Source organism: Phyllobates terribilis, unplaced genomic scaffold (assembly GCF_046119375.1).
Source record: "Phyllobates terribilis strain yellow unplaced genomic scaffold, ASM4611937v1 Scaffold_1__5_contigs__length_1240528914, whole genome shotgun sequence".
NCBI classification, from domain to species: domain Eukaryota; kingdom Metazoa; phylum Chordata; class Amphibia; order Anura; family Dendrobatidae; genus Phyllobates; species Phyllobates terribilis.
Window position 1 is genome coordinate 1,095,949,681 of NW_027362761.1, and position 16,772 is coordinate 1,095,966,452.

Consider the following 16,772-nt stretch of genomic DNA (forward strand, 5'->3'; position numbering starts at 1 on the left):
AGGACAATGACCCCAAACACACCTCCAGGCTGTGTAAGGGCTATTTGACCAAGAAGGAGGGTGATGGGGTGCTACGCCAGATGACCTGGCCTCCACAGTCATCAGACCTGAACCCAATTGAGATGGTTTGGGGTGAGCTGGACCGCAGAGTGAAGGCAAAAGGGCCAACAAGTGCTAAGCATCTCTGGGAACTCCTTCAAGATTGTTGGAAGACCATTTCCGGTGACTACCTCTTGAAGCTCATCAAGAGTGTGCAAAGCAGTCATCAAAGCAAAAGGTGGCTACTTTGAAGAACCTAGAATATAAGACATATTTTCAGTTGTTTCACACTTTTTTGTTAAGTATATAATTCCACATGTGTTAATTCATAGTTTTGATGCCTTCAGAGTGAATGTACAAATTTCATAGTCATGAAAATACAGAAAAAACTTTAAATGAGAAGGTGTGTCCAAACTTTTGGTCTGTACTGTATATATACACTGAAAACCTTTAATGTACATTCTGTATTTTTTAAATTTATTTCTAAGGTTTTTCCTTCGCCTTGGAGACTATGGTTCAGCAATTCAGTTTTTAGTATTGTCCAAGTGCAACAATGAAGCTTTCCAGCTGGCCCAGCAACATAATCAGATGGAAATCTATGCTGATGTTATAGGTATGGCCTGCTAACAGGTGGAAATCCGTTGCAATGTGAAATGTGCTGTATGCCAGTTAGATACAATCTGTTTAGTGTTGAATGCATATTTAAAGAGGTTGTCCACTACTTTTTCATTGATGACCTATCCGATTCCCGGCAGCTGTGCTCTGTGTTGGCGGCTGCCGGGCAGAACTGATCAATAGCGAAGCTGCCATGTCTACTGAAAGAGGCTGCGGCAGGGTGCTGCACATCCGCCTCCTATTCAAATCAATAGGATGTGCAGTACCCTGCTGTGGCCACTATCAGAAGACTTACGAGCTTCACTATTGAGCAGTTCCGGCAGGTGGCGACGCAGAGCATGGCTGATCGGCGGGGGTGCCGAGTGTTTGACCTCCACCGATCAGACATTAATGACTTATCCTAAGGATAGGTCATCAATGAAAAAGTAATGGACAACCTCTTTAATGCTAATACCTTACTTTCTGAGAACCACGGGTACCAGCATTTTTGTGTTTCTCACATAGAAAGTGTTCATGGACAAGGTATTTGTTAGATAAATGTAGTATTTGTTAGTATGATATACTTGTGTGCGCTGATCTGACAATGGCTTGAATGTGTCTTTCTGCTGCAGGATCTGAGAACACCAGTAATGAAGATTATCAGAGTATCGCACTTTACTTCGAGGGAGAGAAGAAGCATTTTCAAGCTGGGAAGTTTTTCTTGCTTTGTGGTCAACATGCAAGGGTAGGAGAAAGCGGTGACTACTTGCTATGTGCTCCTCATATACACAAATTGTAAAGTACCACTCCAGGGTATTTTGGTATTTCTACACCGGAGTGGTATCAGTAAAGTACGCTCCATGTGTGTGGTAAAGTACTTATCGGTCGCTGTCTTGTTCTGCTTCTGGTGCTGCTCCGATCTTGCTCCGCCATCCTGTGCCCGCAGCTCTCTTATTGTAAGTCTATAAGAGCCTTGTTCTCATAGACTCACATTGAGAAATGACTTCCGGTCCACCCAGCAAACACTGAGCAATCCAGCAGGTCATAACTCCGGTCACCAGGTGCAAAAGGGAACTGGAGCAGCACTGGGAACAGCAGAAGACAGTCGCCGGTAAATATTTTACTACACACAGGAAATATTCATTAATAATACCACTCCGGGGGTGAAAGTGAAATGAAAAACATACCCTGGAGTGGTATTTTAAGTCTAGACTGGGCTGGAAGATTTATGGCATAAGCCCAGATCTTCTTACAATTTAGTATCATCCACCTTGTAGTTCTGTGGAGTGTGAGGACTTCAGGATCACTTATTGCTGGCCTGCAATGACTCAGTGGTCATGGATGGCCAGCCTAAATCACACCAGGCTATATATGCCAGAAGTGAAATCTGAGCTGGATTTTCCCACACAAGCTACAGACTGCGCTGATTTGTCAGCGAGAGGGGACAGTGACGCCAGCAACGATTGGGTACATGGCATAACAACATCACGTGAGCCCAAGGAGAGCGAGTGCCGACACCGCAGGAACGGCACCAGCACGGGAGGTGAGTATAAGTGTTTTATTTTATCGGGGCCAAACACTCCGATTGAGAAGGGGCTGTCCTACTAGTGGACAACCCCTCTAACAAGCCACAGCATCGAAAACCAATCAGGGAGAGAACGATTGCTGAGCTCTGAACTTGCAGCTCCACAAGCAGAAACTCCTCAGTCTCTATATTAATAAAGCTTATTAATATTCCATCTGTGTATGTTTTATTTTTCAGGCATTGAAACACTTTTTAAAGTGTCCAACTGCTGAAGAAAATGCAGCAATAGAAATGGCGATAGAAACGGTAAAACAAGGGCATAGGATCTATTGTATCTGTTCCATTTCTGCTTTCTTTTCCATAGATTCTGTTTTTTACCTACAATTTTCGGTGTTGATTTTTCACTTATTGTGTTTGTTACTGAACAGGTTGGCCAGGCCAAAGATGAGATGCTGACCAATCAGCTGATAGACCATCTAATGGGGGAAAGTGATGGCATGCCTAAGGTCTGTTTAATGTGCTATTGTAAATGACTAAGTATTAGTGTTATGTTAAAGGGAAACTGTCAGTACAGGTAGGTGTCTGTTCAAACCAAGCACAGCCATTCAGTGCACCCTTGGTGTGGCCAAACAGTTCAGAGCAACTTCTCACCTACTTGTTTTGTTTTCCATCTTCGCCCTTCTCTTCCTCAAATGACAACTTTACTGGAACCAGAGAAGAGTGGAGATAGATGGAAAACAAAACAAATAGGTGGGAAGCTGCACTGAACTGTTTGGTTACACCAAGGGTGCACCGAACACCTGTGCTTGGTTTGAACAGTCATTTTGGGTTGACTGACTTCCTTTAACCCCTTAAAACCCGGCAGTTTTTGTTTTCTTTGTGCTTCTGTTTTTTCCTCTCCTTCTTCCAAGAGTCATAACTTTTATATTTTTTATTGACATAGCCATATGAGGGGATTGTTTTTGCGGGATGAGTTGTAGTTTTACATGACTCCATTCATTTTAACATTCAGTGTAAAGGCAAACGGGAAAAAATTCAAGTGAAGTGAAATTGTGAAAAAAATTGCAATTCCGTAATGGGGGTTTATTTTTACGGTGTTCATTCTTTAAAAAATCACTCTACATAACATAATTCTCCAGGTCAGTACAATTGCTTTTTTTTTTTTTAAGGGGTGAATTTTTTTTTCAGAAGTTTGTAAAAAACAAAAACAAAACAATAAATAGATTTTTATTTGGTTTGTGGCGCCATTTTCCATGTATGGGGAGCTGTCTCAATGATTCCATTTTAGGAGACATACAACATTTTAATTATATTTTATTGAAATTTTCTTTAGGAAGGCATGGTGACCAAAAAACTACAATACTCCCGTTTTGTTTTGTTTTTTTCTCGTTACAGCATTTTTCATATGTGTTATTATAATATTTTGATAAATTGGACTTTTACAGACACGGTGATTTGTTTTTGTTTTGTTTTTTGTTCCCTTAGGGGACCTGTGATTGTCCGCTTCCTTATATTATATAGTGTCATTCAATATTATTGCAATATAGAGTGAAAATCTCAGTCTCATTTGAAAATCAGTCTGTGGCTGAGTCACGCAGGAGTATTAACTCACCAGTGCCACATGATGGCGCCACTGGGGGGGAGTCGATAGGAGCGGATACTCGTGAGCACACGTCCCATTTAAATTTTGCTGTCAGAGATTGGTTAAAGAGCCGCGAACAGAGGTCAGATCCGGCCGCTGCTGTTAGGCAACAATGCTGGCTATGTAATATGCTGAGTATGGCGAGATCTCTGCTTCTAAGCCCCCTTCTCAAGCAATGACCCTCACATTCACGCATATCCACATACTATTGCACTAGTGGATTAAAATACATAAGAGGACCATATATTTGACTTAATATGCTTTTCTATTCTAGGATGCAAAGTATTTATTCCGCTTGTACATGGCTCTAAAGCAATACAGAGAAGCTGCCCGTACTGCCATCATCATAGCACGGGAGGAGCAGTCAGCAGGTAAATATGTCACTGATTTACTACGAAAAGCACCATAATATATGTCACTAATCTATGGGTATATTTCCCTTAATTACCGCTAAACACCTTTTTACAGTGGTCATTAAGAGGCCTAATTTTACTGTGCTGCGGAATAAGTAAAAATCACCCCCACTTACAGGTGAAAATGCGATGAATATATGCCATGTACTATAATTGACACCATGCGGAATTAGCTGTGATCGTTTGGGTCCCAATGGTTGTCATGGCAACCTGAGGCCAAGTAATGATTCTGGGTGTGCCAGCCATAGTGGCCTGTTAGACATAGTGGCCTGTTAGGCCCTGTCATACTCAGGGTCTAACAGGCGATGTATCAGTGTGAAACTGACAGGTCTGATGCACTGTAATACAGAAGTATTGCATTGTATAAGACCAGTGGTCAAACTGTAAAATATTCAAGTCCCATAATGGGACTGAGTATATACTGTGTGTATATATATATATATATATATATATATATATATATATATATATATATATATATATATATATATATATGTTCAATAAAATATTTTAAAAAAAACAACCTGTTTCTCAGACGCTTCGTTGAAGGACACAGAAAACAATAGGTATATTTTGCCACCTCTATACCTGTGTCTGCCTACGTGACACTAAGCTAAGCTGAACAGCTGGGTATCGACAGGCCAGGAGTGGACTGCCGGGGAGGGCAGCAACATATAGTTGAACAAAAAATGTACAACTTTTGGCATTTTTACGCTACCTGCTGCAACTTTTTGAAAACAGGGAGGGGCTTAGCACAAGGGGTTTGGCCTAGCGAGGCCCGACATAATCATTATAATTTACCCCATAAAAATTTTGTAAATTATATCAGAAATGTACTGTCTGTGCACACCTCTTAATGAACTTGGTGCATCAAGACTGGCCAAGAAAACACTGGTCCTTGATGAATTGCCTCTTTAGTTGTATAGAATTGACTCTGTGCTATGAAAAATTAATTATACTTGGTCTTCCTTCTTATTTAATAAACAGGAAATTATCGAAATGCGCATGACGTGCTCTTCAGTATGTATATGGAATTGAAAACACAGAAGATCAAAATTCCAGCAGAAATGGCTACAAACCTGATGATTCTTCACAGCTACATCTTAGTCAAGGTAGGCAAACATTTTATCTACACTCTATGTACACAATTATAGCTAATATCAGATTGATCACGTTTCCTGCCATTAGTTAGCAATGCTTTATATCTATGCGCCAACACATGCTTGGGTATAACAGCTGCTTTGTACCCTGTGTTTTTCTCAGTTTCAAACCCACATCTCCTGGCAGGTCTATTTTGGTAATTTTTTTTTCTTTCCCATAAATTAAAGGGTTATTCTCAAGTTGTGTCTTGAGCAACTCACAGCTCTGCAGTCTCCTCACTTCCTGGTTGCTGTTGAGGGGCACTCCTCCTTAAGAGACAGTTGTGGTCAGTTTCCTTCTGCTACTGTCATTGTTCTGAAGTCTACACTTTTTTTTCTATATTTGAATACAGAGATAACATATCATTTGAACAAGCACAGGGCTTTGGAAAGTGAGAGCCATGATTAGAAGAACTGATCTGGAAACTGTGATGCTGGGAGCCAAAGACTGTCATTATGTGGGACTGATAAAAGAAGCTAAACTGCTGTATAGAAATTAGTGGGTTACAGAGAGTTGACTGGAATCTTTGGCGTTAACTCCCCAGCCTGGAATTATAAGGCTCTGGTGGGACTGAGCTCCTTGGAAATAAGCTGTACACTATGTAAGACAAAAGCTCTCATAGCAGGAGAATGAAACTAGATAGAAAAGGCAAGTTAATTTCAAACTTGCTTTTTTATGTTGTCTAATAAAGCACTTTAATAAGAAAAGAATATCCCTTTAAGTCTGATTCATCTTATATTTCGGCATTACGAGGTTATTGACAACTGGGTGTTTTCATTCCACTTGTCTGAGAGGTCAGAGATTGTCCAGTGCTGACAGTACTAGCGAAGGTCAGACTGTGCAGGGACAAACCCCCAACTGGCAACACCCACTTGTCAATTTATTTATACATTTTTAGGAGAGATAACAGAGGAACGGCAAAATGCAGAGTTCTAAGAAAAGGTGCTCCAGAATTGCTACATTATGGGGAGTACACCAATTTCCTACAACAGACCTGTCAGGAGAGTAGGTAGATCTCAGGATGGAAGTGTTGTGTAGAATAGTCATACTTACCAGAACATCTTACTTTACAGATCCACGTTAAGCGCGGAGACCACATGAAAGGAGCGCGAATGCTGATACGTGTTGCCAATAACATCAGTAAATTTCCATCCCGTAAGTTCTGATAGTACAATGCTTTAACATATTATATTACCTTATTATGTATACTAGTTACAGAGCTGTATTTGACTTTGTTATGGGTTATTTGCTGTATTTGTATACATCCATATAATTCTACTAGTGGTTTTAAAGGGAAGCTGTCAGCAGGTTTTTGCCACCTCATTTGAGAGAAGCATAATATAGAGACCCTGATTCCAGCGATGTATCACTTAGATTACTGGGTGCAGCAGTTGGGACACAATCAGGGGTTTTAGATGTAGCAGAGCTCAAACGCTAACCCCACCCACACCAGGCTCTGTATGTACATTGTCTATTGACAATTAGCTGCTTATCAGAGGAGGGGGAGTGGTTGGACCACTGGCACATGGAGCTAGTCTGGGCAGTGATAATCTTCTGGTGATAAAACACTCATTATTGACACATCCTTGAAATCTGTATCTCAGCACCTACCTTATGCTGCGCTCAGATTGCATAGCAAAAACCTGCTGACAGATTGCCTTTAGAAACACTTGAAAGACTCTTCGTATTCATTTCTATTGTAAAGCCACTTTACTGGCCATATGTACTCTTGTGCTTATAGACATCGTTCCGATCCTGACTTCCACCGTAATTGAGTGCCATCGGGCCGGTTTGAAGAACTCTGCATTCAGCTTTGCTGCCATGCTAATGAGACCTGAATATCGCAACAAAATAGACATAAAATACAAGAAGAAGATTGAGGCCATGGTCCGGTAAAGACGATAGGGCTCCATTCTACAGTCTTGTATCATTGACTCAGTTCTATTCTATAATTGAATCCCTCTTGTTTTATATGGACTAGGCGGCCGGACACCTCAGAAGTGGAAGAAGAAACGGCACCATGTCCTTTCTGTGAGTTTAAACTCCCTGAATGTGAGCTTCTCTGCCCAGGCTGCAAGAATAACCTGCCATACTGTATAGCAACTGTGAGTACAGCAATACCCTCGTCATACCGGACCTATACGATTATTAATACTATAGTGACCCCCAATTCTTCCCTTGGCTGCTATTGCTAAGGCATTGATGCTGACTGATGTTTCAACTGAGCCATAAATACATCAGATATTCTTTTAAAAATGTGTTTGTGAAATGTCACTGGCAGGATTTGTCTCAATGTTCTCCAAAGATTACATGCTGCAAACTCCACATTAGCAACTGCTTACAAAACCTTACAAATGTGTGTATATCTCGTTTGCAGACCCACATAATGTATTCTGTAGATCAGCGTTTCTCTACGTTTTCTAGCCAAGTATCCCATAATGACAAGATATTCCCACCGAAAATCCCCAAATGAAGTGATTAGCTATAAGGCTATGTTCACACTACCATCAGATGCCAGGTTAAGGCACCATAACAGAACACCGATACAACCATAATATAAGTCAATGGGGCTCATCGGGCACTGTCAGTGTCTGTTGTGTGACGGATCCAGCACTGCGTAATGGTTGCTGTTCAGATATCAGAAGCAAAAAACGGTGCAAGTCACAGAGTGCGCAAACCCCCCCCCCCCCCCCCTCCTCAAGCCAAAGCCATTTATATAGGTCTTGCCCTGAAAGAGAACCTGACAGCCGATCCATGCTGCCCAATCCATGGACAGCAGGTATCAGGCACTGGTTGTATGATTGATGATTATTAAATCAGCCATCATGTGCCTTTAACAGAGCTCCACCGGCAGCTGTTAACCAGATAAATCCCACTATCAATCTCTGACAGCGGGATTTAACATGCATCGGCAGAAGCGCGTCATATGATCGGGGGGATCACCAATGGGTTGTCATGACTTCCGGGGGTCTGCAGAAGACCTGCATGCCTGTCATTAGGATACTCCTGTGAACGCTGGCTTGTGGCCGGCGTTCAGAGGAGATTGTGATTTCTGCTTTAAGCACTACTATGTATAGCACAGGCAATCAGACGATTGCAGCTTCAAGCCTTCAAAGGGAACTATTAAATAAGTAAAAAGTGGCAAAAAAAAGTTTTTAAAAATATAAAAAAAAAACAAAACACAGAAATTCAAAATCACCCCACTTTTGCCCATTTGAAAATAAAACTAAAAAAAAATCTACAAATTTGTCATCGCTGCATTCGGGAAAGTCTGACCTATCAAAATATAAAATAAATTAATCAGATTGGTAAACAGCGTAACAAGAAAGAAAATCGAAACTCCAGAATTACGTTATTTTTGCAATAACATCAAAACATCTCAAAACAATTGTGGAATTTCACTTTTTTTTTGCAATTTCACCGCACTTGTAATTTTTTTCCCATTTTCCAGTACGCTATATGGTAAAATCAATGGTGTCATTCAAAAGTAAAACTCGTTCCACAAAAACAAGCCCTCACCCGGCCATATTGACGGAAATAACAAAAAAAAATAAGGCTCTTGGAAGAAGGGGAGGAAAAAACGAAAATGGCCTGGTGGTAAAGGGGGTTAAATTGGCTCAAAAATTAGCCACTAATGAAGCTTTTTAATTTCAAAATAGGACTTGTGTTACCCCACTACCTGTATCCCCCCATATCTGTAGGAGGAATCAGTAAAGAACATGCTCCAATATATACAAGACAAGACAAAAAGGATATACACCGCGTGCAGAATTATTAGGCAGATGAGTATTTTTGATCACATCATACTTTTTATACATGTTGTCCTACTCCAAGCTGCATAGGCTTGAGAGCCAACTACCAATTAAGTAAATCTGGTGATGTGCATCTCTGTAATGAGGAGGGGTGTTGACTAATGACATCAACACCCTATATAAGGTGTGCTTAATTATTAGGCAACTTCCTTTCCTTTGGCAAAATGGGTCAAAAGAGAGATTTGACGGGCTCTGAAAAGTCCAAAATTGTGAGATGTCTTGCAGAGGGATGCAGCAGTCTTGAAATTTCCAAACTTTTGAAGCGTGATCACCGAACAATCAAGCGTTTCATGGAAAATAACCAACAGGGTCGCAAGAAGCGTGTTGGCCACAAAAGGCGCAAAATAACTGCCCATGAATTGAGGAAAATCAAGCGTGAAACTGCCAAGATGCCATTTGCCACCAGTTTTGCCATATTTCAGAGCTGCAACGTTAGTGGAGTATCAAAAAGCACAAGGTGAGCGATACTCAGGGATATGGCCAAGGTAAGGAAGGCTGAAAAACGACCACCTATGAACAAGAAACATAAGATAAAACGTCAAGAATGGGCCAAGAAATATCTTAAGACTGATCTTTCAAAGGTTTTATGGACTGATGAAATAAGAGTGACTCTTGATGGGCCAGATGGATGGGCCAGAGGCTGGATCAGTAAAGGGCAGAGAGCTCCACTCCGACTCAGACGCCAGCAAGGTGGAGGTGGGGTACTGGTATGGGCTGCTATCATCAAAGATGAACTTGTGGGACCTTTTCAGGTTGAGGATGGAGTGAAGCTCAACTCCCAGACCTACTGCCAGTTTCTGGAAGACTACTTCTTCAAGCAGTGGTACAGGAAGAAGTCGGTATCGTTCAAGAAAAACATGATTTTCATGCCGGACAATGCCCCATCACATGCATCCAACTACTCCACAGCGTGGCTGGCCAGTAAAGGTCTAAAAGAAGAAAAAATAATGACATGGCCCCCTTGTTCACCTGATCTGAACCCCATAGAGAACCTGTGGTCCATCATAAAATGTGAGATCTACAGGGAGGGAAAACAGTACACCTCTGGGAACAGTGTCTGGGAGGCTGTGGTGGCTGCTGCATGCAATGTTGATCGAAAACAGATCAAGCAACTGACAGAATCTATGGATGGAAGGCTGTTGAGTGTCATCGCAAAGAAAGGTGGCTATATTCATCACTAATTTTTTTTGTTTTTGCATGTCAGAAATGTTTATTTCTAAATTTTGTGCACTGATATTGGTTTACCTGGTGAAAATAAACAAGTGAGATGGGATTATATTTGGTTTTTATTAAGTTGCCTAATAATTCTGCACAGTAATAGTTACCTGCACAAACAGATATCCTCCTAAGATAGCCAAATCTAAAAAAAAAACCTCCAACTTCCAAAAATATTAAGCTTGGATATTTATGAGTCTTTTTGGTTGATTGAGAGCATAGTTGTTGATCAATAATAAAAATAATCCTCTAAAATACAACTTGCCTAATAATTCTGCACACAGTGTAGTAAATTAGTGACCCTGAATCTGCATTTAGTATGTGTGTTTGTTTTTTACAATCTGACAGGGTCGGCACATGGTTAAAGACGACTGGTGCATCTGCCCACATTGTGAATTCCCAGCCCTGCAGTCAGAGTACAAAACGTAAGCGGAGAGCGACGGTGGAACCGTTATGCTTTAGAGATTACTAAACAATTGTGTAAAGTTGTTTTTTCTTGGTCTTTAGGAAGCCAATTTTAAAGGGGCTGTCCAAGATTTTTTTTTTATTTCTTCCATAGCTTTTTCTCAGCAATATAGACATGCTTGCAATATACTTATATATTAAAACTTCTGCCTCTGTCTAATGTTATACATGATGCTCACGTGGCCTGTGACATCACAGTGGTGGCGTTCCATATACAGCCCACATGGTTTTCAGTCTACATAACATCACTGCTGCCTTTAGTATATGGGCTGTGCTTAAGTTTTAGGATCGTGAATGCGTGATCCCTGATTCCTATTATGCACACTCAGCGGTGCAGAGGAAGTTAGATCACGCATGCGCAGTCCCCACTGCCTCATGTCTTGTTGCTGGGATTGTTAATGAGTGATTGGGAAAAGCGAACCCTGATCCCTGTCCTGCTGTGCACAGGACTCCTGCTTAACTCTGCCTATCAGGAGTACCGTGTACAGCACGAGAGGAAGTGGGGATCATGCTCGTCACTCATTAGAGGTGATGTGCTGCAGGATGGGGCTTTAGACTGTGCGCCAAGAAGAGTGATATACTGCAGGTGCTTATTGGAGGTGAACATGAGAGGAGTGATATTCTGCAGGAGGAGGCTGTATATAGGAGGCATGACAGGAGCAATATACTGCAAGAGGAGGTTGTGTATAGTGGGCATGAGAGGAATGATATACTGTAGGATGAGGCTGTACATAGAGAAGGATGAGAGAAGTGAAATACTGCAGGAATATGGCTTTATGTATGCAGGCATGAGAGGATTGAAGTACTGCACGATGGAGCTATGTGTAGAGGGATGAGAGGAGCGATGTACTGCAGGATGGAGCTATGTGTAGGGGGATGAGAGGAGCGATGTACTGCAGGATGGAGCTATGTGTAGGGGGATGAGAGGAGCGATGTACTGCAGGATGGAGATATGTGTAAGGGGATGAGAGGAGCGATGTACTGCAGGATGGAGCTATGTGTAGGGGGATGAGAGGAGCGATGTACTGCAGGATGGAGAGATGTGTAAGGGGATGAGAGGAGCGATGTACTGCAGGATGGAGCAGACAATTGCAGGTGCTGCAGAGGCGAGTAGCTAGGGCTGTGGTGGCTCTAGTATAGGGAACACAGATGAGGAGTTTTGAGGTGGTGAGAACACTTAGAAGGAAAAGACTGATGGGAAAATTAGTGAACTATATGCAAACACAGCCCTCACCTTAATGATTTTCTGGCTATATCAATGAGTAAAGCTGAACTACTTATGAATATTATAGGTATTTTGAAGGTTTCTAGATTTTACATGGATCTCAGAAGACTCCTTTATTTATAGTCGTAGGCCTCCCGAAGACTGGCTGTACAAATAAGCTGGCTATATCCATAAAATAGCTGTCCACCTGGCCCCATTTTTTCCCAAAACATATATACATGGCTGTGCATGCATGTTTATTCAATAGGGAAGAGGATGACAAGCTGCTGCCATACCCCTCACACTGTAGCAGGTTGGACTGTGGCAACAATAGCAGCAAAAAAGAGATGTGCTGATCCTGAATGAGCGACTCATCTACACGAGTGTTTATGCATGAAGTATAATACTGCAAATGATAGTGTAGACTAGAGTATTACGTAACTGTAGTTTGTTTTCCCAGAATGCTGGAGTCAGAAAGCATCTGCCCCATGTGTTCTGAGAAGGTGACTTCTGCTCAGTTGAAGAAAGTTTTGGACTGTTCTACATATCTCAAGCAGGAGCAGGAGGAGCAGTAAGACATAGGTGAAGAGGCACGCTTTCTACATTGTTTGCATGTTAATGATTGTAAGGAAGCAATGCATTATCAATAACATTCAGTCGGGCAGCACGGTGGCTCAGTGGTTAGCACTGCAGCCTTTTAAGCGCTGGGGTCCTGGGTCCAAATCCCACCAAGGAAACATCTGCAAGGAGTTTGTATGTTCTCTCCGTGTTTGCGTGGGTTTCCTCTGGGTTCTCCGGTTTCCTCCCACACTCCAAAGACATACTGATAGGGAATATAGATTGTGAGCCCCAATGGGGACAGTGACGATGTCTGTAAATTGTCTGAATTGTAAAGCGCTGCGGAATATGTTGGCGCTATATAAATAAAAAGATGATTATTAAATCAATGAAAAAATAATGGTTAGGTTATATTGTAAATTGTGTACAGTGATGATGTAATGTGCTCTTGCTGTTGTGAGATCTCCTTGGTTTGGAAGCTTTAGGGTTCAGATCAGGGAAAGAGAAACTTAAAAGGTGATTGATCATTAGTTGATACAGATGAGCGAAAAGATTTTCACTACCTTGGTTCGGTTTCCACTTTGGTACTCTGTATCAGCAGAACTTCATCCAATGGCTCTCAAATGCAGGATTCTGCTGCGCCTCTTGTGACTACTGTAGACCCCTTGATGTCATAACGTCACAAGGGCCTAATAATAGCGAGATGCGCCCTGAGTGCCAGCATTCAAGTGCTGTGGAGTACCCAAGTGGAAGTTGGAACAGGGTAGTGCAAATCTTTTTACTCAACTGTCAGCTAAGTTGTCACCTATGCAATTGTGTCCCACTGCTGAAACTTTTGCTAGCTACAAGAAAAGGGGAATAGTGTCCCCCTGTTTTTATCTCTCCACAAGATGGTGGGTAGTAGATTGCATTTGATCCATGAGGTCCTTTCACCAGTTTGGGCAGGTTAAACTGGCCATTTCATGGGATAGTGGCTGCAGAGTTAAGTAAAACAACATTTTTATTTTTTCATTTCTCTTCTCAGTTGCAGAGATATTAGCTTGTAAAGTTTAGGTTGTAATTGATGTTAAGCTTAACTTGGTGTAACCAGAGATTCTTCTCTGGGGGGTGTGTACTTCTCCTGCTGTAAGGTTGACCAATCATAAGCATGCAGGGGAGAAAATAACTTGCCCTGCCTGCTCTCCTCTGATCTCTGCAGCTACTGTGTATGCATACAGTAGAACTGAATTATTTATCATTACAAACACTTCCAGATTTTATTTCATGGCAGTTAGTGTGGGGAAGGGTGGGAGCTGACAGCTCTGTGAAATGAGACGTGGAAGTATTTGTAATAATATATAGTTCTGCACAAAGATCACTGAGGAGAACGTGTTCTTTTCTCCCCTGCATACTTATGATTGGTCAACCTCACCTCATGCAGGGAAAAACGTTCACATCCCCAGAGACTAATGAAAACTTTGAACAGAGCCATGCACGACCTATAGCTGTGGATAGGTGATAGATTTATTTTCAAGGGATACTCCTGTATAAGCAAGTTGAGAGATATGTAGTTTTCTGTTATTTCATTCAATATATACTGTAGTTTTGTTTTGAAACTCTTAAGTTTTTGTTATTGCATATGTTTAATTGTCTTTCTTTTCTTTGCAGGTCTTTATGTATGACCTTTCATCAAATTTACAAACTTTGTATTTTTTTTAGACACATTGTATTGTAATCGGTTCTGTATATACTTTCCAATGAGGATTGTCATTATCTAAATTACAATATTTATAATAAACAAGTTGTTTCTATTGTTGTGGGTTTTTCTGCCTAATGGTGGATCGATTTCTTTTCCTTTCTTTTGTGGTTCAAGGTAATGTGTTGTCAGAAACGTAAATAAGGTTCTCGTAAAAAATTATTATTATTTTTTTATATTTTATTTTTACACATCCAAACGCATTAAATACATTCTAAAACTTCTGGGTTTTTAAAGCTTTGCTGTAATCTCAGAGGTCGGGACCAACAGTGACTGCCTGCCTGCTGTTACTACACAGACAACCCCTTCTCAATCCGTATGTTTGCCCCTCGTAAAGTAACAACACTTGGGCCACAGCCCCACTATCAGTATTTGGTCAGTATTCGGTCAGTATTTTTCTCAGGAGTGGGAGCCAAAACAAGGTGAGGAACAATCAGAGAAAAGGTATAATAGAAACAAGTCACCAATTCTGCATTTATCACCCACTCATGGTTTTGGCTCCCACTACTGAGAAGAAAATACTGACCGAACACTGATAGTGGGGCAGTGGTCTTATACTGATCTCCAGTACTTGCACCATTCCAGCGGTGTCGAGACTGGCTTTCCCAGCGCTCATGTGACATTGTTTGGCTGCAGGGATCGCGTCACATATCAGTGGCCGCTTCCCTCTCCCCGCCTTCAGACGTATCCCATACATCCGGAGGTGAGAGCAGCAAGGGGATATCACGGTGAAGTCCGACCACGGGGATCACCAGCAACCCAAAGATCTGGGCTTTAGCAACACAAGAACAGGGCTCTGCAGCCTCGTCCTGAATGGAGAAGAGGTGCACATGCAGTCTCTGCTCCATTTATTGTCTATGGGACTGCTCTGTGCAGCACTTAGCGATTTTCTGCAATCCCACAGATAATGAATACAACAGAGGCTGAGCTTGCGCACCTTCACTCTAGTCAATACAGTCAAGCTCTTTTCTTGGGTTTCTAAAGCGTCTATCTCTGGATTGCCGAGGGTCCCAGCGATCAGATCCCCTGCGATCAGTAAGATATCCCCTATCCCATGGGATAGAAGACAACTTTTTGGTGGAAATAACTAGAGATAAGCAAATTTATTAAAATGGAATTGAAGTCTCGAATTTTACAAAAATTGCTATTCTCCAGAATACAGATTTTTTGCAGTTTGCTCCCTGTGAATTCAGTAATGGCAGCTGGCTACAGCTGTCATTTTGCTGAGCCATAAAAAGGGCAAAACAATCAGGTAAAAGACAAAAATCTCACCTCAACTGTCCCGCCATAACCACAGCATACCATCTGGTGTTCGGGGTCTCTTCTTTTCTCCCTTCGATCATAGAATGGTAGAGTTGGAAGGGACGTCCATGGTCATCTGGTCCAACACCCTGCTCAATGCAGGATTCACTAAATCATCTCAGACATCTCAGTCAGTCTGTCCAGCCTCTGTCTGAAGACGTCCATTGAAGGAGAACTCACCACCTCTCGTGGCAGCCTGTTCCACTCATTGATCGCCCTCACTGTCAAAAAGTTTTTTCTAATATCTAATCTGTCTCCTCCCATTCAGTTTCATCCCATTGCTTCTAGTCTTTCCTTGTACAAATGAGAATAAAGATGATCCTTCTACAATGTGACAGCCCTTGCTTGACATATTTGTAGACAGCTATTAAGTCTCCTCTTAGTCTTCTTTTTTGCAAGCTAAACATTCCCAAATCCTGTAACCGTTCCTCATAGGACATGGTTTGCAGACCGGTCACCATTCTGGTCACTCTTCTCTGAACTTGCTCCAGTTTGTCAATGTCTTTTTTAAAATGTGGTGCCCAAAACTGGACACAGTATTCCAGATGAGGTCTGACCAAAGAGGAGTAAAGACCGATAATGACTTCACGTGATCTAGACTGTATGCTTCTGTTAATACATCCCAGAATTGTATTTGCCTTTTTTGCTGCTGCATCACACTGTTGACTCATGTTCAGTCTATGATCTATTAGTAAACCTAAGTCTTTTTCACATGTGCTGTTGCTTAGCTCTATTCTTCCCATTCTGTATATGCTTTTTGCATTTTTATTGCCCAGATGTAGTACTTTGCATTTTTCCCTGTTAAAAACCATTCTGTTAGTTACTGCCCACTGCTCCAGTTTATTTAGGTAGTCTTCAATCCGCTCTCTCTCTTCTCTAGTATTAGCTATCCCTCCTAGCTTTGTGTCATCAGCAAATTTAATCAGTTTACCCTCAATTCCTTCATCTAAATCAATGATAAAGATGTTGAACAATACAGGTCCCAGGACAGAGCCCTGTGGTACCCCACTTGAGACATTCATCCAGCTGGATGTGAAGCCATTTACGACCACTCTTTGAGTCCAATCAGTAAGCCAGTTATGAATCCACCTAACAGTTGCCTTGTCCATTCCATACTTGGTCATTTTT

General features: G+C 41.6%; 1 protein-coding gene across 1 annotated transcript in view; it reads left to right on the forward strand.

Moving 5' to 3' along the window:
- The window catches only part of WDR19 (WD repeat domain 19), a 71,715-nt gene extending 57,318 nt beyond the window's left edge, over nucleotides 1-14,397 (forward strand). Inside the window, exons 26-37 of the mRNA XM_073645964.1 lie at nucleotides 528-652; nucleotides 1,266-1,378; nucleotides 2,396-2,464; nucleotides 2,587-2,664; nucleotides 4,075-4,171; nucleotides 5,201-5,325; nucleotides 6,427-6,508; nucleotides 7,095-7,245; nucleotides 7,335-7,458; nucleotides 10,729-10,805; nucleotides 12,510-12,631; nucleotides 14,255-14,397. Coding sequence (XP_073502065.1) covers nucleotides 528-652; nucleotides 1,266-1,378; nucleotides 2,396-2,464; nucleotides 2,587-2,664; nucleotides 4,075-4,171; nucleotides 5,201-5,325; nucleotides 6,427-6,508; nucleotides 7,095-7,245; nucleotides 7,335-7,458; nucleotides 10,729-10,805; nucleotides 12,510-12,624 — 1,156 coding nt within the window. The 3' untranslated portion in view covers nucleotides 12,625-12,631; nucleotides 14,255-14,397. The remainder of the gene's footprint in view (nucleotides 1-527; nucleotides 653-1,265; nucleotides 1,379-2,395; nucleotides 2,465-2,586; nucleotides 2,665-4,074; nucleotides 4,172-5,200; nucleotides 5,326-6,426; nucleotides 6,509-7,094; nucleotides 7,246-7,334; nucleotides 7,459-10,728; nucleotides 10,806-12,509; nucleotides 12,632-14,254) is intronic.
- The last annotated feature ends 2,375 nt before the right edge of the window (nucleotides 14,398-16,772 follow it).